We start from the raw sequence: 20,484 nt of genomic DNA on the forward strand, positions 1-20,484 counted from the left end.
AAAACATAAAACCATCAATAAATTCGATACAATTCATTTCCAAGTGACTATAAAAGACGTGTCCTTGCCGAAATTACCCAATGTGGAATTATCAACGAAGACCAAATCCAAAACATCTTCATCCCCGAAAATAACAAATCAACAACAGCCATACGTTTTATTGTTCTTTATCAAGGTACAACGCATTGCTTCACTCAGTAATAGCCGATCAAGTACTACAGTTCTGGTATATAAGATTGTACCCTTAACTCACTGAAGAAAAATCAGCTGACCCCTTAGTGATATACGCCTCGAAAGATTGAAAGAACATGTCACAATTCTCCTTTCATCATAGCTCTGGTCCTCCAAAGAAAAGACAAAGACTAGTGACATCTTGTTCACAGTGCAGAAAGAAGAAGATCAAGGTAAGTTTCCTCGTTTTGTTTCCGTTTACAAAATTTTGAACTAACAATCAATCCAAAGTGTGATAAGAAAAGACCTATATGTGAATCCTGTTCGAAAACCAATACCAGTCATTTATGCAAATACCAAGAACCATCATGGGATCATGAAACCATTCCTCCAAGTTCCAACTATATGAATGCGGCTAATATACCTATGGCCTATATCACCATGCCTCAGCAGAGTAGACAAAATAGTCAAGGGAATGTTAATAGCGGGAATAGCATAAATGCTCCAACGACAACCTCAACAACAATCAATCCAACAGTCAATAATGACCGTGCAGCTATCAGAGAGTCATCTAATAGTCCAAATGTTAATGAGGAATTGTTCAAATTACGTGAAAAGATTGATTTTTTGGAATCAAACCTACGGGGAAACAATTCTGGAATGAATGCATCGGCTAATAAAGTTACTCAAATGTCCTTTTATGATAGTACTGAGCCTATTTTCGTTAGAGCTGGTAGATTGATTGCTTCTGGTCCTTTATCATTTGCCAGTATAATTACAAGAGATCCATTCTTAAGAGTTTCGTTGTTGAAAGTCCGAAAGGAGAAGAATCAATTATTACCATTACGCCATAAAAATTTAACTACATCTGATTTAGTTAAACAATTGATCATTGAAGATGATTCAAATGGAGTTAAGAGTGAAGGCGAAAAATCTAAAGTTGATGAAGCTTTCAAGACAAGGTTAATTGAAAATGAAGGGTTGGATGAAGTAAAATTGACAAATAGACAAGAAACACAACCATTTAGTACTAGTATTGATTATGAGACTGAAACCATCTCAAAAGTTCAGTCTATTTTGCCAGAAGATAAATTAATGTGGATGCTTGTTGATAAATTTTTCAAATCTATTTTGGCTGGGTTTATACCATTTGTTACAGAGGAAAAATTACGTGAACGTATCAATGATATAATCAAAATTGATCCAAATTCAGGGAAACGTGAAATTAAGATCAATAAAAGATTTGATTTTGCATATATTGGGATGTTATTAATAATATTGAGGTTGACATTTCTAAGTGTTATTCCAACTTCGAACAATACACCAGATGAACAATACATTCTTGCAAACCCAATAACTTTACAATTTATAAATGTTGCCCAAATGTGTCTCAATCAGTTCAGATTATTAAGAAGAGGAGCATTGCCTGTCTTACAATGTTCTTTATTTATGAGATTATATCATAAGTATGCACCAGAAGATGGTGATGGATCTGATGGTGGTGATAGTGAAGTGTTTTTAGGAATGTTGTTGCAAATGGGAAACTCAATTGGTCTGAATCGTGATATGAAACATAGTGAACCATTGAAAAATGATTTCAGACTACATAATTTATGGAGAATGGTTTGGCATGAAATTGTTACATTGGATCTTTATCAAAGTTTAACTATGGGGAACCCTATATTGATTAATACAAATTGTTATGATACAGAGCTACCTAAATTGGAGGATAATGTTGCTAATCATAATATATTGGATATGGGAATATGGAGAGCTGTTGTTGATAATTTTGCAGTGAATGATGAAGTTAATCAAGTTGTTAAAGATATATTGGATGATGTATTAAATTTGAAAAAAATGTGTATTTTACAGAATTTGTTTCCCAAAATTACCAGATTGGAAAATTTGATTAATGAGAAATTTGTCTCTGTTGAATGGATTTTACATTTGGATAATTCTGACTTATATGGAAGCATTATAAAGACTCATAAATTTAAGAATTATATTGAGTTGAAGACTGCATTATATGTTATTTATTATCATATTTATTTGAGAACAGATGATTTTGAGATATTGGTGAAAATGTTAAAGATCTGTATGGAAATCACACCATTGAGTTTGTTATTAACATCAATCAATAACGGTAAAACTAATTATTTTGATGCTATTTTTGGATTTGGTGCACAATTGATTTTAGTCCCAACCATATTGGTTTCTTTACAGAAAACTAATCAGTTAATCACTTCATTAACATCAAGAACTCTTGATTATAAGTATAGTTATCCAAAGACACCTCAAACTAAATCCCAATTGATCAAACAATTAAGAGATAGACTGTTTATTATTGCCAAAGATCTTCGTGATTGTTTCTTGATGTTAAGTTCTGTTTACTATCATTCATGGAGAATAAGTAAATCACAAAATCTAATTTACAGTGTTTTGAAGAATGAGCTTAATAATCTTTGGGATAAGCAAAGTACAATGAATAGAGAAGCTATTAATTTGAACAAAGAAGTGAACCATGTTAAAGCCATGCCAACAAGAAATGAATTAAATGAGATGTCCATAAACGAACTGGAATTGATACTTTCAATTGTCAAGAATCCACACTATGAAACAATTTTGAAGAACAAATTGAAAAATCCTGGTCATAATAAGAACAAGCCACTAATTTCAAAAAATATGACAACTCCAACAACTAGTATATCTGGAGGTGGATCATCTACAGGGTCTACACCAAATAGTTCAACTATCCATATAAAGAATTCAGATTTGACCAATTTAGAGATTGACAAGTTGTGGTTCCAAATGATGTCCAGTAATAACAACCAAATGAATAATTCCACCAATGTATTGCCAGGAAATGAAGACTTGTTGGCGCACGACGATAACTACGCTATGATGGATTTTGATAAATTGATGGGAGACACTTCACCGTATGATATCTTTGGAGATATACCATTTTATCATGAAAGATGAATATATATATTGTTTCAGTCACGTGATGTAGTTCTGCCATTTCTATCGGAGTCAGGTGGCTCTACCGCCTCCCCCTTTTGGGTCACTCTGACTCCGGCTGCGATCTGGGTATGTAAAAAGATGAAAATTTATCGGAAGCGAATGACGGAGCTGAAATTTGGGAAATTGTAAGCAAAACTCAAAACTTTGTTCGAATTTGGTGCCATTATCCTGACATTTCCGATTTTCGAAGCTGCTTAACCTTTTTATCTACCCCGGAAAAGTATACCCAGGAAAAGTATTTAAGGAGTCATCTTGCCCCAGAATCATTTTAAACTGCATTGTTTTTTCAATTGACAAATCAATCTCATTTGAGCTTGCGTAACTAATACATTTATACACCATGTCTAAAATAACGGTCAAGAACCCAATCGTCGAAATGGACGGTGATGAACAAACTAGAATCATATGGCACTTGATTCGTTCTCAATTGGTTCTTCCATATTTAAACATTGATTTGAAATATTACGATTTATCAATTGAATACCGTGATGAGACTAATGATCAAGTCACAATTGATTCTGCAGAAGCTACTTTGAAATATGGGGTTGCTGTTAAATGTGCTACAATTACACCAGATGAAGCTCGTGTGGAAGAATTCAAATTAAAGAAAATGTGGAAATCTCCAAATGGTACAATTAGAAATATCTTGGGTGGTACTGTTTTCAGAGAACCAATCGTTATCCCAAGAATCCCAAGAATTGTACCACAATGGGAAAAACCAATCATCATTGGTAGACATGCTTATGGTGATCAATATCGTGCGACTGATATTATAGTTCCATCAGCTGGTGAATTGAAATTAGTTTTCACTCCAAAAGATGGTGGTGAAGTTCAAGAGTATCCAGTTTTTGAATTCCCAGGTAAAGGTGTTGGTTTGGCCATGTATAATACTGATGAATCAATTGAAGCTTTTGCTGAATCAAGTTTCAAGTTAGCGTTGGAACGTCAATTGAATCTTTACTCTACCACTAAAAACACCATCTTAAAGAAATATGATGGTCGTTTCAAAGATATTTTTGAAAATCTATATGATACAAAATATAAACCATTGTTTGAAGCTAAAGGTATTTGGTTTGAACATCGTTTAATTGATGATATGGTTGCTCAAATGTTGAAATCTAAAGGTGGTTATATCATTGCCATGAAAAATTATGATGGTGATGTTCAATCAGATATTGTTGCTCAAGGTTTTGGTTCATTAGGTTTAATGACCTCAGTCTTGATGACACCTGACGGTAAGGCATTTGAAGCTGAAGCTGCTCATGGTACTGTTACAAGACATTATAGACAACATCAACAAGGTAAAGAAACTTCAACCAACTCAATTGCTTCAATTTTTGCATGGAGTCGTGGTATCATTCAAAGAGGTAAATTAGATGGCACTCCAGATGTTGTTAAATTTGGTGAACTATTAGAGAAGGCTACATTAGATACTGTCCAGGTTGACGGTAAAATGACCAAAGATTTAGCTTTAGCTACTGGTCATACAGAAAGATCTAGTTATGTCACAACTGAAGAATTCATTGAATTGGTTGCAAAAAGACTAGCCACAGTTTACAAGGAAAATTTTTGAGATTGAAACAACGGCAGAGATTCATTACAGTAAATGTACGTTACTTATTTATACTTGTGATTCTAGAAAGATCAAGATTTATCGAAATCATTGTTAACGAGCTCGTAAATCCGTCGGCTTTTAATGGTGGTCCCAATTAGCGATTCTTGGTACCGACACCATAAAGCACCATTTCAAGCTCAATAATACATTGCAATATACCAACAGTTGTTTATAAACTTTCATGAATCTCCTCAAATTCATTTATACTGATTTTCCCATAGTTAAGAGAGCAAACTGAGGGTAACGCCTCGTGGAATTCGCGAACCGGAATAAATCCGCGAATTGATCCTTTATCCAGATCCCAAAAAAACTTTCATCATCAGATTTTGACACCATTTTCTAAATCGAACAGGGAAATAATACGCTTCTTGAATCATCAATAGCTTTCAAGTTGCTTTGTTTAACTAACTCAAGATGAATCTCAGTAAAGACTTGTCAAACTTATCATTGGACCATGATACCAGCTCTTCCTTGATCCATTCTGGCGAAGTGTCTTCAAATGATAATACTCAAAATCGCAACAGTGTTTTCGAGGAAGATGACGACGATGATGATGATGAAGAAGAATTCGATAAAGTTAATCAATCGTTATCCACCAATTTCTCCTATGCTGAAGATAAGACTATCCATGATCAAGATGCTAAACTAAGAGCGTTCGAAGAGATTCCTTTGAAAGATGATGAAAAGAGGAAATCAAGAAGAAGTTCTTCAGCAAAATTTAGTCATCCTCCTCCACCTCCTGCCATAAATAGTCCATCTAAGCAAGCTACGACTTCTGAAACCAATAAAGTACCACCTCCTCCAAAGACTAGATTATCAACCTCTTATAAATTAGGCGCAATTAATGAACATGATCATGAATCTAATGAAACCCCATCTCCTGAATTGATTGAGCTTTACCATAATATCAAGAAATGTCGTGATTTAAGAAAAAAATATCAATCAATTTCATTACAATATCCTGATCAAAATCCTAAAAATGAAGAAAATTGGGAAATTTATCCACCACCACCAAGACCAACCTATAATAATAAACAAATCCTACCAGATTCTGTTCAACCGGATTCCAAGACATTTGATTTAAGCAAGTGTAAAATCCCTGCTAAAGATGATTCTGTTGTTTACAAATTAAACTCTGATGATGTTTTTGAAATGATTGACCTTAAATCAGGTTCCAAAATAGCTGACGTTCCATCATTAAAAGAATACTATATGGATATGGATCAAATCGTGGCAATTTCATCAGATGGTCCAGCCAAATCTTTTGCCTTCAGAAGATTACAATACTTGGAAGCAAGATGGAACTTATACTATTTGTTGAATGATTATGAAGAAACTTCTGTTAGTAAAAAAAATCCTCATAGAGATTTTTATAACGTTAGAAAAGTTGATACACACGTTCACCATTCTGCTTGTATGAACCAAAAGCATTTGTTGAGATTTATTAAGCATAAGATTAAGAATGATCCAGATGAAAAAGTTATTCATAGAGATGGTAAAGTGTTAACGTTAGATGAAGTTTTCAAATCTTTAAATCTAACTGCTTATGATTTATCCATTGATACTTTAGATATGCATGCTCATAAGGATACTTTCCATAGATTTGATAAATTTAATTTGAAATATAACCCAATTGGTGAATCAAGATTAAGAGAAATTTTCCTAAAGACTGATAATTATATTAAGGGTAAATATTTAGCTGATATTACAAAACAAGTTTTCAGTGATTTAGAGAATTCTAAATATCAAATGTGTGAATATAGAATTTCAATTTATGGTCGTTCAATTGATGAATGGTCAAAACTGGCTGATTGGGTCATTGATAATAATTTATTAAGTCATAATGTTAGATGGTTAATTCAAGTTCCAAGATTATATGATATTTACAAGAAAACTGGATTGGTTTCTAGCTTCCAAGATATTATTAAAAACTTATTTCAACCATTATTCGAAGTTTCCCAAGATCCAAGTAAAAATCCAAAACTACACGTCTTCTTGCAAAGAGTCATTGGGTTTGATTCAGTTGATGATGAATCTAAAATTGATAGAAGATTTCATAAAAAATATCCAGTCCCATCATTATGGGATGCTTCACAAAATCCACCATATTCTTATTACTTGTATTATTTATATGCAAATTTAGCTCAATTGAACAATTATAGAGCTAAAAGAGGGTTCAACACTTTTGTCTTGAGACCTCATTCTGGTGAAGCTGGTGATCCTGAACATTTAATCAGTGCATATTTAACTTCAGAGGGTATTTCTCATGGTATCTTGTTAAGAAAGATTCCATTTGTTCAATATTTATACTATTTAGATCAAGTTGGTGTTGCCATGTCCCCATTATCCAATAATGCATTGTTCTTAACCTATGATAAGAACCCATTCCCATATTATTTCAAGAGAGGTTTGAATGTTTCATTATCAACTGATGATCCATTACAATTCTCTTATACTAGAGAACCTTTGATTGAAGAATATTCAGTTGCTGCTCAAATTTATAAATTATCCAATGTTGATATGTGTGAGTTGGCCAAGAATTCAGTTATTCAAAGTGGATGGGAACATAATATCAAGAAACACTGGTTAGGATCAGATTTTGGTAAAGGTGGTATCAATGGTAACGATGTTGAAAAGACTAACGTTCCAGATATTAGAGTTGCTTATAGAGAGGAAACATTATTAACCGAGTACGATCTTATCAATTATTATGCTGGATTGAAATGAACAAGCTTATGACCATTGATTTATTTAATTGATAGAGTACTGAAAAAAGATTTATAATTTGGAATGTTGATGTTTTACCAATTATCTAAAATTTCGATTATGTAAGTTTGGCTGTGGTGATTATATAAGTTTCGCGATTTGTAATTTCTCAAAGTGTATAAAAATGAAGTGAACATTTCAAATTTTAATACTTGTTTTACTAATTCATCATCAAAGTATCAATTGACATATATTCAAAGATGGCTATTGAATTAGGTGTGTATGATACCAGGAACACTTGGGCTCTCAAAACTAACATTTCAACAGAGGAAAGACAACAGGATATGTGTCCGATCTGTAAAACAGATCGATACCTTAGTCCTGATATGAAGTTTCTTGTGAACCCGGAATGTTATCACAAGATGTGTGAATCCTGTGTGGATAGAATATTTGCTCTGGGACCTGCTCCTTGTCCATATCCTGGATGTGATAAGACCTTAAGAAAAAATAAATTCAAGACTCAAATATTTGATGATATTACAGTAGAGAGAGAAGTTGATATAAGGAAAAGAGTTTCTCAAATTTTCAATAAAACATATGAAGACTTCAATGATTTGGATAAATATAATGAATATTTGGAAGAAGTGGAAACTATAATTTTCAATCTTGTTAACAAAATTGATGTTGAAGAAACGGAGGCAAAACTATCAGTTTATGAAGAGAGCAATAAGAGTAAAATTTTGGAAAATAACAACAGTAGGGAGAAAGAATATGAAGATTTCAAGAAACAAGAAGAATTAGAAAAAGAACTGAGATTAAAGAAAATTATGCTAGAGAAACAAATTGAACAAGAAGAGAAAGAAATGAATGAAGCTGCAAGAAGAGAAATTTTGAACAAATTATCAGGTTCACAAGATCCAACACAAATGATTAGTCAAGTTAAGAAATCAATGTTGAAGAAATCATCAGCAAGAAGAAAACAATTGGATGAAATTATGAAGTCATTAAACTCGAAACAAAGTGGTAATGAACAACAAGACACCAATTCCGTTCCTTTCACACCATTCAATGGTGATAGAGTCCTTGCAAAAGATTTCTCAATAAGTCAAGAATATTATGATCCTTTTATTGATGAGTTACAAAAGAAGAAAGACTACATTGCTGCCGGTTTCAAAGCTGAACAGGTTTATGAAAGAGTCTTGAGTGAAGCATTTATTGGGTTGGGATGTTTCATCGAAGAGGAAAAAGCTTCTGCTGTTGCCTAATGACCTCTTAATTGAATTGCATTAACAATAAATCTAGTTATCAATTCTGGATCTTGAGAATCAAACTTATAGTTCTGTATGTTGTTAGTATCAAGAATAGTGTGAATTGTGATCCCAAAAAAACTTACTTTTTTAATGACTTTATAGTCAACAGTTTTTGCAAATTCATTATCATCAACTTTAACTTCCTCTCCACTAATTATCTGAAGATTATAGTCATCTTTTGCACCATTCTCAGAGATATTGATGACAACTAATTCCTTAGAATCATCCTGTATACCAAACCTTTTTAATGAATCCATGATCTTTTAATGTTAATTATATTGCTTCTTGTAGTTGATTATTATCCATACTCACATTTTGTGTAGGGGATAGACTGAATATCACTTCTGAGTGTAGTGTTTTAGTTCTTATCTTGTCCTGTGTATAGTCTAGCAGTGTTCTATATATAGCTGCAATTAATTGTTCAGATGAAACTATTGTGGATGAATTGATAAATGCAAAGTTATACTCTTGGTTACCACTCAGTAGATTTTGCTTTATTTCTGCAGCATTTGTGACATTTGAAAACTTGTGGATAGAGATTTTAAATTGTGGAAATTGTGGAATGGTAAATCTTAAGTGATTTGTGCTCATATTTGAGTATGTGGTCAGTTGGCCATGTATTGAACCTGCTATTGATGTTCAGCTTTTGCCAAAACTTATCCAAGGCGAAAAAAATAAATTGTTTGGGACACTCAAATCTGGCGTATAAGCTTCGGCCGAGAAAGTACTTACTGGAAGATAAAATAGAAAAAAAAACTTGCAATTAATTATTCATCTTGAAAAATTGAATTAGAACTGAATTTGGGACTTAATAGACGTCCCCTGAAGTTGGTGTTTTGTACGAGCAAGTCACTAGTAAAGAATGAATGTATTCTTAACATATTCATTTGTTTAGATGACCCAGATTAAATAACTTCACAGAAGCTCTCCAACCCCTTTACCTTCTATTTGGTAGTGGTGGAGCACCGATATTAGAATAAGATGCACCCGAAGCACCTGGGTATATATTCCTTCTAGGAACGTTAGGTCTTGGTGGTAATCTTGGTGATGTTGGACGTGGTGGTAATCTTGGGGAAAATTCCTCTGGTGAAAGATGTGATGGCGGTGGCCCCGGTGGTGGCATAAATGAATTAGGAGGGGGTCCAGGTGGTGGGAAATGGGAATTTGGTGGTGGTCCAGGTGGTGGTGCAAATTGAGTATCTATTTGTGGTCTTTGAGGTGGAAAGGGTGCTGATGGTCTTTCATATTGTCCAGTTGAAGGTGAGCGAGGAGGTTCCTCTGTAGGCCTTTGATACAGATTTGACGACTGGTTTGCAGCAGATGGGCTAATTGGATCAACTTCAGAATATGCTGGTGGTGGGCCATCTGGATGAGAATCATCAACCTGTTGCCATTCGGGTATCGAATAGTTATTGTTAGTCGATGTTGAAGATCTTCGTGAGTTGCCATGTAAGCTACCACCATCTACCTGAGCAGGTTCCGTATCTTGATTAACTTGAATTGAAGGTATTATGGGCTCGGAATTATTGGTTGAACCATTAGTATTGTTTTGTTGAGTTGAGCCACCGTGGCCATCCAAGGTAATAGCCTCTGTAGACGAAGATTCCAATATCGAGGGATCTGGAGTTCTATTGTTATTAACTGATGATTGTCTGCTTAGTCCATTTGAATTTGAAATGTGTGACTGGATCTCTTCTTCTGCTTCTTGAGCAAAAGGGTTATTGCTTCTTATTCCACTCATTAGATTTCTCCTGTGTACGCTCTTCTTCGCAAACCACGCTATGCTCAAATATAAAGAGCCCTCTTTCCTCACTGAGCTCTTAGGTGTCGGCTTTGACCTTTTTTAAGATGAATCTAACATAAAGGGAGCCTATTAATAGTGAAACTGGCACTAAAATCATGTTCGCCCTCGGAATAGTCACATGATAAAAAAAGTTCCGGATTTTTTTCTGAAAATTTTGGCATTTTCTCGACATGCAAAAAGAGTATCATAATAAACTTTTCAGATTTCAGGACTGAAAAGTATTCAAGTGCTTGAGTTCATAAAATAAGATGCTTAGATCAATCATATCCAAGAGCAGTACCATACAGACTGTGAGTCGTGGTTTCCAAGCCACTGAACAAATACCTATGAAAGCAGGTCCAATTCAATTTGTTCGTGGTAAACGTACCAAAAGAACTAGTTCAGTTTCACCAGCTACACAAAGAATCATTACACAATTATCCGTTTTCAGTGCGAGAAAGAAAGTTCCAAGAGTTTTGAAATTATGTGCTGAAGATCTTGTGAGACATGACACAATTACTAAAGCCTGGGCTGTCTACCAAAAAGATAAAAGAACAAAACTACAAGATAACCTTGCTAAACAATATAATGCTATGAACAATGCTATGGAAGATTTGAAACAAAGCAACAGAGAACTATATGAGCTGGCTAATGCTAAACAAATTGGTAAAAGATTCCCATTGGATGCTAGAATTCCAACACAATATCCACCAAATAAGATATGGTATTATGATTTTACTCCAAAAGAACCAAAACAAGATAAGAAATAAGACAAACTTTCATGAACATAGAGCAGTGTATATAGCATAATAAGGGAGAGAATGGATGAGGTTATATAATGAAAATGCTGTAGGGATTATTTGATTTTTCCTCTCCTAATTTTGATTCTGAATTTAACGCTTTCATTATATGGGTTAAGACTGACTTCATGTCTACGATATGTTAATAACTTAGCTATTCATGAATTGTTGGAACAGCATCAGAACCGAAAACAGTAATCATTTCAGAATTTAAATCATCGTTGGAATTCGCGACAGCTAAACCTGAAGAAACTGCGGAGCGCATTTTCTCGTACTTTTTGGTGATGTCCATGTCGAAGACCAAAATACAATTCATTACAAATCAAATCTTCTATTCTTTCTTTCCATCATGTTCAAAACAGGTTCGACTACGAGAAAATATGAGCACTTCGTTACCAAAGCCAGTATGCTTGGAAACAGTCACTGAGATGAACGAAATGAATGAAGTCAACATCTCAAACAATCCTTTAGATTCTATTCAAACCAATGAAAAACCAATAATGTCATTTAGAAATCCACCTGCAAATTTATATCGTGTTATTGCTCTATGCTGCTGGGGACTTGGTGCTGGAATGACAGATGGTGTAATCGGATCTCTATTGCCCTTCATAGAAGATTACTACAAAGTTAGCTATGGTATTGTTTCGTTGTTATGGTTAGGTAACGCACTAGGATACATATTGATTGGTTTGATAGGATATCAGATTGATAATTGGCTAGGTAAATGGAAATCATTGATAGTTGGCTGTGTTTTCCATATTGCAATGAGTGCTATATTGATTAGTGGTACAAAATTTCCTGTGATTTGTGTAGCAATGTTCTTTGGTGGAATTGGTTGTGCAATAAATATGTCACAATTGAACATTTTCCTACCAATGCTTGGTGCCAAATACATCGGGATTTATAGCGGGTTTTATGGTACTGGTGCATTTGCAGGCCCATTATTAGCAACCGTTATGACTGATCGTCATGTTAAATGGAATTATTTTTATTTCATTCTGGTAGGATTGACACTTTTCAATTTGGTCTTTATCGGAATAACTTTCAGGAACTATGATACTGATTTTATTAATTATAGATCGGGTATTGATGAAGATGAAAATGAAAATGAACAGAGTCAGGAACCAACGTCTAAACAGCATGATTTTATATCAGCATTCAAAAATTTCAGAACCTGGTTAGGTTGCATATTTGTGTTTTTCTATCAAGGAGCTGAGGTTTCAATGGGAGGCTGGGTTGTTACTTTCATACTTACGTATAGAAAAGGAGATGCTAATTCTGTTGGGTTTGTATCTTCTGGGTTCTGGGCTGGTGTTACTATAGGTCGATTTCTTTTAACAAATCCATTAATCAAATATATGGGAAACAGAAGATCTGTACTCATACTAGCAATAGTGATAATGGTGTTTGATGTGCTTACTTGGTTAGTTCCAGAAAAGATTGCTGCCGGATTATTTGCTTCTATGGCTGGATTATTTATAGGACCTATCTATCCAATTATGATTACGTTATTATCCCAGATCTTACCAAGAAAGATTAGATTTTGCTCACTGGTGTTGATTAGTGCATTTGGAAGTTCAGGTGGAAGTGCAGTACCATTTATGGTGGGTATGATAAGTCAAGTTCGTGGAACATTTGTTCTTCATCCAATTTTCCTAGGATGCTACGTTTTATTGTTTCTATCTTGGATTTTCTTGCCAAACATTGAGAGGAAAGGTGCTATAAGAAATTACTGGCAAAGGTTCTGGTGAGATCTTTCCTATGATTTTCCCTTTAGATATGTACTAATGAAGGTTTCGTTATTAGTCTCTTTTTTCGTATATTTTTTCGTCTTTATAACGCCTTTTGTCGCTTTTTGCGGAGATCTGAGCGCGAATTCGGAAATTACAGATTTCACGAGCATTGTCCCGTTGAAAACAAATATACCGTACTGATTTAAATTTAGCTCCTGTATAAAAAGGATTGAACTAGGACTTTATCAAATTCAAGATGAAAGGATTTGAAAGAAAGAAAGTACAATTGTAACCTGCTTGATTGTTAAGTTGGTTTTCCAATTTGTTTTTATAAGACAGAGAAGATGACTGAACAGGGCAAACCAATCCAATTGGATACAATGAACCATTCTACTTTAGCTGATTACACCACTTCCAACTTTCAGACTCTATCCCAAGTTAATAGTGAACGCAATTCAACTTCCAACGATGCTTCCCAACGAATTGACAACACTAAACCAATCATGACATTGAATAACCCGCCTAGAAACCTATACCGTGTAATTTCAGCTTGCTCTTGGGGTTTAGGCACAGGCATGACAGCTGGTGTCATTGGGTCATTGTTACCGTTTATTGAAGCTTATTATAAGGTAAACTATGCAATTGTATCACTTTTATGGTTGGGTAATGCCTTAGGGTATATACTTATTGGATTAATTGGGCATCACATAGATATCAAAATCGGCAAATGGAAAAGTTTAATGGTTGGTGCAATTTGTCACATTGCAATGAGTTCCATCATGATCACGGGGACAAGATTCCCAGCAATTATAATCGCAATGTTTCTTGGTGGTGTTGGAGCTGCTCTCAACTTGGGTAATTTCAATACTTTCCTACCAAGTTTGGGTACAAAATATCCGGGTATATATCATGGGTGCTATGGTATTGGTGCTTGTGCTGGTCCTTTGTTTGCAATCTTAATGACAAATAATGGTATTCAATGGAACTATTTCTATTATGTGGTTTTAGGGTTGACATTGTTCAATCTGGTTTTCTTAACCCTTGCTTTCAAAGGTATCGATATAGACATTGAGAATTACACTACAGAGAGCGATAAAGACGAATCAGAAGACACTTCAAACCAAGATCAAAAGCACCATGATTTTAAGGCTGCTTTGAAGGACTTCAGAACCTGGATTGGCTGTGCTTTTATCTTCTTCTATCAAGGCTCAGAGGTTTCAATGGGTGGCTGGGTGGTCACATTCATCTTGAACTACAGAAAAGGAAATCCAACATCAGTAGGTTATGTATCATCTGGGTTCTGGGCAGGAGTCACTATTGGTCGTTTCTTGTTGACTTCTCCTTTAATTAAATACTGTGGTAATAAAAGATCCGTGATTGTTCTCATTGGTGTTATTATGGCATTTGATATTTTGACATGGCTTGTTCCTGAAAAGATTGCAGCAGGTCTCTTTGCCTCATTAGCAGGGCTATTCATCGGTCCTATTTATCCAATGATGATTGTCTTTTTAACCAGGATTTTACCAAGGAAAATAAGATATTGTTCTTTAGTTTTAGCAACTGCTTTTGGGAGCTCAGGTGGAAGTGCAATACCGTTTTTGGTGGGTATTTTGAGTCAAATTAGTGGAACATTTGTTCTTCATCCTATCTTTTTGGGATGCTATGTTTTGATGTTTCTATCTTGGATATTCCTACCAAACATTGAGAGAAAAGGTGCAATAAAACACTATTGGCAAAGAATTTGGTAACTAGGTTCACTAATATAAGCCTGATTTGTAAGGTAGCTATCCAATATATGATTTAACTGCTTTATACCAAGTTCCAAGTAAATGTGTACTATTTTCATGTATTTTTCGGTTTAAAACGCCTTTTGACGCCTTTTGCGAAACTCTGGCGCCGCATACTCAGATTAGGAAATCTTTATTTTCGCGTGCTTTTTTCCGGGGAAGACAGCGTATTATATTTAGAATTGAATCAATAAGAAAATGATTTTATAGCATCAATGTCTTTCAATGATAGAGTGGAGTTCATCAGTCGCATCGATATTAAGCTGTTCTATTCACCCTTATATCTCTAAGCAATAAGATGTCACCACAGGGCAAAGCTATAGAGTTAGATAGCTTCAACCAAACCACTTTCAACAAAGACTCCACACCAAATACTCAACTATCTCACGTCAATAATGAGTGTAATTCACGCGTTGATGAAGCTACGGAGCAACTTGATAGTGGTAAGCCAATAATGACTTTCAGAAATCCCCCAAGAAACTTGTATCGTGTCATTACAGCTTGCTGCTGGGGTCTGGGTGCTGGTATGACTGATGGTGTTGTCGGGTCATTACTACCATTCATTGAAGCTTATTATGGAATAAATTATGCAATAGTGTCTTTGCTATGGCTAGGTAATGCGTTGGGATATATACTTATTGGATTAGTTGGTCATCACATAGACGTTAAGATTGGAAAATGGAAAAGTTTGATTTTTGGTGCAATTTGTCACATTGCAATGAGTGCTATCTTGGTTAGTGGAACCAAATATCCTGTGATGGTCGCGGCAATGTTCTTTGGTGGAGTTGGATGTGCCCTCAATTTGGGTAATTTTAACACATTTCTACCAAGTTTAGGTGCAAAGTATTCTGGTACATATCATGGATGCTATGGTGTTGGTGCTTGTGCTGGTCCTTTAATCGCAACTTTGATGACAGATAATGGAATTCAATGGAATTACTTTTACTATGTCCTTTTAGGGTTAACGCTGTTCAATTTAGTGTTTTTGACTATTGCATTCAAAGGTATAGATGAAGACTTGAAAACTTATACCTTTGAGAATGATAAAGATGATGAAAGCACAATTAGCTCCGATCAAAAACAACATGACTTCAAAGCAGCGTTCAAAGATTTCAGAACTTGGCTTGGTTGCGTGTTTATCTTCTTCTACCAAGGTTCAGAGGTTTCAATGGGTGGTTGGGTGGTTACATTCATTTTGACTTACAGAAAAGGAAACCCAACTTCAGTCGGCTATGTATCATCTGGATTTTGGGCAGGAGTTACAATTGGTCGTTTCCTATTGACTAGTCCTTTGATCAAGTATTGTGGTAATAGAAGATCTGTAATTGTTCTAATTGGGCTCATCATAGGATTTGATATTTTGACATGGTTGGTTCCTGAAAAGATTGCAGCGGGTCTATTTGCTTCCTTAGCAGGATTGTTTATTGGTCCTATTTACCCAATGATGATTGTTTTCTTAACCAATATACTACCAAGAAAGATTAGATTTTGCTCATTAGTCCTTGCAAGTGCATTTGGAAGCTCAGGAGGTAGTGCTGTCCCATTTATGGTTGGTATGTTGAGTCAAGTCTCTGGAACCTATGTCCTACATCCTATATTCTTGGGATGCTATGCTGCAATGTTCTTTGCATGGGTGTTGATGCCTAATATTGAAAGAAAGGGTGCTATAAGAACCTTTTGGCAAAGATTTTGGTAAGGAATTTATACTTGTAGTGGCTAAATAAAAGACATATTTTCCGCCGCATTCATTTTTGTAGCTACATTACTTCTAAAGGTTATACACGAATGATGTTGTATTATGATCTCTGAACTAATACTAGTTACTATGCCTCAAAATTTATCTGCATCACCAAAACTTTTGCCATAAGTTTTTGTGTGCTCCCTTTCTCTCAATATTAGGCATCATAATCCAAACTATAAACATCACAGCATAACAAGCAAGGAAAATAGGATGAAGAACATAGGTTCCTGAGACTTGACTCAACATACCAACCATAAATGGGACTGCACTACCTCCTGAACTTCCAAAAGCAGTCATCAACACCATTGAGCAAAATCTGATACGTCTTGGTAATGTTCTTGCAAAGAATGAGTAAAGAATTGGAACAATTGGTCCAATAAAGACACCTGCTAATGATGCAAATACACCGGCAGCGATTTGTTCAGGTATGAGCCATGTTAGTATATCAAATGCAATGCAGAGTACTGCTAATATTATGACTGATCTTCTACTCCCAATATATTTAATCATAGAACTTGTCAAAAAGAACCTACCCACTGTTACTCCAGCCCAAAACCCAGAGGAAACAAAACCAACAGTTGAAGGGTTCCCTTTTCTATAGTTTAAGATGAAAGTAACAACCCAACCTCCCATTGACACTTCTGAACCTTGATAAAAAAATATAAAGATGCACCCTAGCCAGGTCCTCAAATCTTTTAAAGCAGCAACAAAATCGTGGTTCTTTTTGACACCAGCTTCAGCTTCATCATTGTCATCGTTATAGTAAGGTTTTAGATCTTCATCGCATCCTTTAAAAGTTATCATCATGGATACAGTATTTATCAAACTCAAACCCAACAAACAAAAATAAAAGTAGTTCCACTTCAAACCTCTATCAGTCATCACTGTAGCTAACAAAGGACCTGCACATGCTCCAACGCCGTAACACCCATGATATATTCCTAAATATTTTGGCCCCAGCTTTGACAAAAAGATATTCAATTGGCTCAACCCAATAGCACCACCTACACCACCAAAGAACAAACCAACAACCAACACAGGGAACAGTGTGCCACTTGCTAAAATAGAACTCATAATTATATAGCAGAAAGCAGATAAGATTAATGATTTCCATTTCCCTATAAAATCATCAAGATAATGACCAGTGAAGCCAATAAGAATCCATCCCAGTGCATTCCCCAGCCATAGTAACGAAACTATTGCATAGTTGATATTGTACTGTTTTTCGATATGTGGAAGTAAGGAACCAAGAACACCGTCCGTCATACCTGCACCTAAAACCCATACACATGCTGAAAAAAAATAAATCGATATATATTCTTTGGAGGTGAGTGTAATGTCATTTGTGGGCTCTCATGTTGTTGTGGTTGTTGTTCTGGATCTTGTTGTGATTGTGATGATCTATTGGACCCTGAGCTTTGGAATGACGTTGATCTATTGCTTCGATTGTCAATGTGTTCCAAAGGAAATGAACCGCTTTCAAAGTTCATCCTTGAGTGATTTGATTGGTTTGAGCATTTATTAGCATCCATTTTCTGACAAATCGGTTTGAATTGATAGAGGTAATTGTAATTTGTTATTGATCAAAACTCAAGAACCACCAGGTTTTATGTACCTCCACATTTGACAGTATACGGGTCAATAAGGACAATGGGACGTTACAGCGAGAATTACTAATTAAAGCAGTTATTGTTGCTAAGTTTGAGTATGATTTTGAAGCAGCCATTATACGTAACTCTGTCTGTAATTGTCATTAGCCAGTATACTGCTATCATTTAGATTCTAATAATATAATTTGTTGATCATCACATAAAACGGGATGAAGCATTTTTTTTTCGTGAAATCTTCCTCCCATACAAATTTTTAAAAGCTCGTGGCCGTAACACCAAATCCGCTGCCCGAACCATGAAAACTTCATCAAAATCAAGGTCCACAAAACAGGTCAAGTTCAAACACTCATAAAACATACAGTTTGCGATTTATTTATTAGATATTGTAGATATAGATTTAGAATTGGCAAATTAATATGACTACCAATTTTCAGAGACATACCACCTGTAGTGGTTGTTCTGTAATTTTGTCCAAAGTCGACCTCCATAGTTAACTCCTGGCCGAAGACATTTGTCCAAGGTGTGATGAAAGGCCAACTTCAGAATTTGAAGGAAACGAAGCACTTAAAAGGTTAAAAGACTATATATGTATTTCAATTGGACTCAGAAACTATTTGGCTCTTCAAGTGCTAAAATCTGATAAGTTTTGAATAGTTTTGTGAATTTGTCGCCTAATGGCTTTGGACTTTGGACAACACCAGTGGGAGATAGAAAACTTTAACTAGACATCTAGAGAGTTGCAGCGCCTTTTACTGAAATATAACCACAACATTACAGATCTATAGCAATGAAGTTATTTAATAGTTCAAAACTATATTTCCAAACAAGCGCAGCTAGTAGATGTCTTCTTACCTTGAGAAACCACGGTATAAGACCAGCCTAATGACACGCCATCCAATGGCAGGTTTTTTCACGTCCAGAAAAAAAATTCCTACCACAAGAAACACGAACGCCCTATATCAATCATTATAGACCTCCAAATGACACAACAACCTAACTTGAATCGATCAATGGTTAATAGTTTGATAGAGGATATCAAGTTTCGCTTCACGCCCCACCTATTTCGGTCCCAGCGATGTCACATTCACCAAAATAAACACTCAAATATAAGGCAAAAAATATCTTATTATTGAAATTACATCAAAATCAGAGGATCACTACATCCATATTGATTCAAACTCTAGTGAATCTTACTCAAGTGATTGAATCTAATCAAACATGGTTAAACATTGGTGCTAAACCAACTAAGTCAATGATTTTAATCAACCGCAATTTTCAATTAATCAGCTTTCTTGTCCAGTAATATCGTAAAAACAATCTATTTATTTGTTATTGATGTCAAACTTCTTTTCGGTACCACTTCAGCTTCAAAATTGTCGAATATTCGATTTTTAATGATTTGGATATGGCTGGAATCGATCCTGCGCCCTTCTGTAAGTAAAAAAAAAGAGAGTACTAGCCAAAAGGTTACTAGTTGATTGCTCAAAATATTTAAGGAAACTTGAACGACTGATCATGGGTCGAGCGTGCCTTTATCAATTTTTAAAACAAGCTAATAACTATGAACACAAAAGTGATTGTCTAATAAAATTAAGTTCAGGATACCCAGAATTCTTCAAGGATTCTTTTGATATGTTTTTTGAAGTTATATCTTTACTTTTTTTTTGCGTTTTGGAATTTATCCAAAGTTTATAGATGTACTATATTATAATTCTAATTTCAAAATGTCTTAATGAAAATAAAAAAAAAAAATTCGAAAGTCTAATTTTAGCACCATTCAATAGAGAATTCAATGGAGTTTATTTTTCTATTTTTTAGATCGCTTTAATCGTATTGCATTGCGTGAATCTTTGCGTTCAAAATATGCAAAATTCCCATAGTTAAGAAAACTGGTGAAGACACACTTGAAAAACGAGAAACCTTTTAACTTAAACCCACAGAAGTACTTCAAAGAGGTTTAATTAGTTCAATGTCATAGATGTGATTACAAGAGTGAAACCATTGAAACCAGCGGGGCGTAAGGATTCGTTTGATACTATTTTGTTTATGTTTCTGGGTTGGCGTTGTGTAAACAGACGCGTTAAAAGGGTATCAGCTACAAAGGTAAACAAACTTCAGAAAACTTCCTCTAGTATGTTATCTAAAAAGATACAAGGTTCAATATGGGGCTCTTTTTGATCGCAATGACCCGTAGATTCTACTGGTAT

The 20,484-nt window shown here is 34.9% G+C and overlaps 12 protein-coding genes across 12 annotated transcripts; 9 read left to right on the forward strand and 3 right to left on the reverse strand.

Moving 5' to 3' along the window:
- The first annotated feature begins 462 nt into the window (after positions 1 to 462).
- Positions 463 to 3,195, forward strand: WICANDRAFT_95140 (fungal specific transcription factor domain-containing protein). The gene has a single exon (XM_019186483.1). It carries the CDS (start codon positions 577 to 579, stop codon positions 3,148 to 3,150), a length of 2,574 nt encoding a protein of 857 aa, XP_019037180.1. The 5' UTR covers positions 463 to 576; the 3' UTR covers positions 3,151 to 3,195.
- Positions 3,196 to 3,532: 337 nt separating this feature from the next.
- WICANDRAFT_85133 (NADP-dependent isocitrate dehydrogenase) lies at positions 3,533 to 4,765 on the forward strand (the record flags this gene model as incomplete). Its single annotated transcript, XM_019185843.1, has 1 exon — positions 3,533 to 4,765. One exon carries the CDS (start codon positions 3,533 to 3,535, stop codon positions 4,763 to 4,765), a length of 1,233 nt encoding a protein of 410 aa, XP_019037181.1.
- Positions 4,766 to 5,632: 867 nt separating this feature from the next.
- Positions 5,633 to 7,522, forward strand: AMD1 (AMP deaminase; the record flags this gene model as incomplete). Its single annotated transcript, XM_019180687.1, has 1 exon — positions 5,633 to 7,522. A coding segment is annotated over one exon (1,890 nt), but the record flags the coding sequence as incomplete, so codon positions are not given.
- Positions 7,523 to 7,773: 251 nt separating this feature from the next.
- Positions 7,774 to 8,778, forward strand: TFB3 (TFIIH/NER complex subunit TFB3; the record flags this gene model as incomplete). The annotated part of the gene is made up of 1 exon (XM_019182097.1): positions 7,774 to 8,778. One exon carries the CDS (start codon positions 7,774 to 7,776, stop codon positions 8,776 to 8,778), a length of 1,005 nt encoding a protein of 334 aa, XP_019037183.1.
- On the reverse strand, positions 8,775 to 9,414 carry CGI121 (Cgi121p; the record flags this gene model as incomplete). Its single annotated transcript, XM_019182069.1, has 3 exons — positions 8,775 to 8,852; positions 8,907 to 9,083; positions 9,136 to 9,414. The coding sequence occupies 3 exons, from the start codon at positions 9,412 to 9,414 to the stop codon at positions 8,775 to 8,777; spliced, it is 534 nt and encodes a 177-aa protein (XP_019037184.1).
- Positions 9,415 to 9,760: 346 nt separating this feature from the next.
- WICANDRAFT_85136 (uncharacterized protein) lies at positions 9,761 to 10,564 on the reverse strand (the record flags this gene model as incomplete). The annotated part of the gene is made up of 1 exon (XM_019185844.1): positions 9,761 to 10,564. The coding sequence occupies one exon, from the start codon at positions 10,562 to 10,564 to the stop codon at positions 9,761 to 9,763; it is 804 nt and encodes a 267-aa protein (XP_019037185.1).
- Positions 10,565 to 10,875: 311 nt separating this feature from the next.
- On the forward strand, positions 10,876 to 11,376 carry MRPL28 (mitochondrial 54S ribosomal protein mL40; the record flags this gene model as incomplete). The annotated part of the gene is made up of 2 exons (XM_019185845.1): positions 10,876 to 10,924; positions 10,964 to 11,376. 2 exons carry the CDS (start codon positions 10,876 to 10,878, stop codon positions 11,374 to 11,376), a joined length of 462 nt encoding a protein of 153 aa, XP_019037186.1.
- Positions 11,377 to 11,906: 530 nt separating this feature from the next.
- Positions 11,907 to 13,157, forward strand: WICANDRAFT_85138 (MFS transporter; the record flags this gene model as incomplete). The annotated part of the gene is made up of 1 exon (XM_019185846.1): positions 11,907 to 13,157. One exon carries the CDS (start codon positions 11,907 to 11,909, stop codon positions 13,155 to 13,157), a length of 1,251 nt encoding a protein of 416 aa, XP_019037187.1.
- A 326-nt stretch (positions 13,158 to 13,483) lies between these two features.
- WICANDRAFT_85163 (MFS transporter) lies at positions 13,484 to 14,887 on the forward strand (the record flags this gene model as incomplete). Its single annotated transcript, XM_019185852.1, has 1 exon — positions 13,484 to 14,887. One exon carries the CDS (start codon positions 13,484 to 13,486, stop codon positions 14,885 to 14,887), a length of 1,404 nt encoding a protein of 467 aa, XP_019037188.1.
- A 484-nt stretch (positions 14,888 to 15,371) lies between these two features.
- Positions 15,372 to 16,622, forward strand: WICANDRAFT_13811 (MFS transporter; the record flags this gene model as incomplete). The annotated part of the gene is made up of 1 exon (XM_019180585.2): positions 15,372 to 16,622. A coding segment is annotated over one exon (1,251 nt), but the record flags the coding sequence as incomplete, so codon positions are not given.
- Positions 16,623 to 16,772: 150 nt separating this feature from the next.
- WICANDRAFT_69972 (MFS transporter) lies at positions 16,773 to 18,193 on the reverse strand (the record flags this gene model as incomplete). Its single annotated transcript, XM_019184188.1, has 1 exon — positions 16,773 to 18,193. The coding sequence occupies exon 1, from the start codon at positions 17,931 to 17,933 to the stop codon at positions 16,773 to 16,775; it is 1,161 nt and encodes a 386-aa protein (XP_019037190.1). The 5' UTR covers positions 17,934 to 18,193.
- A 1,064-nt stretch (positions 18,194 to 19,257) lies between these two features.
- Positions 19,258 to 19,483, forward strand: WICANDRAFT_85141 (uncharacterized protein; the record flags this gene model as incomplete). The annotated part of the gene is made up of 2 exons (XM_019185847.1): positions 19,258 to 19,354; positions 19,389 to 19,483. The coding sequence occupies 2 exons, from the start codon at positions 19,258 to 19,260 to the stop codon at positions 19,481 to 19,483; spliced, it is 192 nt and encodes a 63-aa protein (XP_019037191.1).
- Positions 19,484 to 20,484: the final 1,001 nt, after the last annotated feature.

Source organism: Wickerhamomyces anomalus (genome assembly GCF_001661255.1).
Source record: "Wickerhamomyces anomalus NRRL Y-366-8 unplaced genomic scaffold WICANscaffold_5, whole genome shotgun sequence".
NCBI classification, from domain to species: Eukaryota; Fungi; Ascomycota; class Saccharomycetes; order Phaffomycetales; family Wickerhamomycetaceae; genus Hansenula; species Hansenula anomala.

Bases quoted from the DNA above. Each gene is read 5' to 3' on its own strand.
- WICANDRAFT_95140 (XM_019186483.1), top strand. From the start codon at position 577: ATGAATGCGGCTAATATACCTATGGCCTATATCACCATGCCTCAGCAG.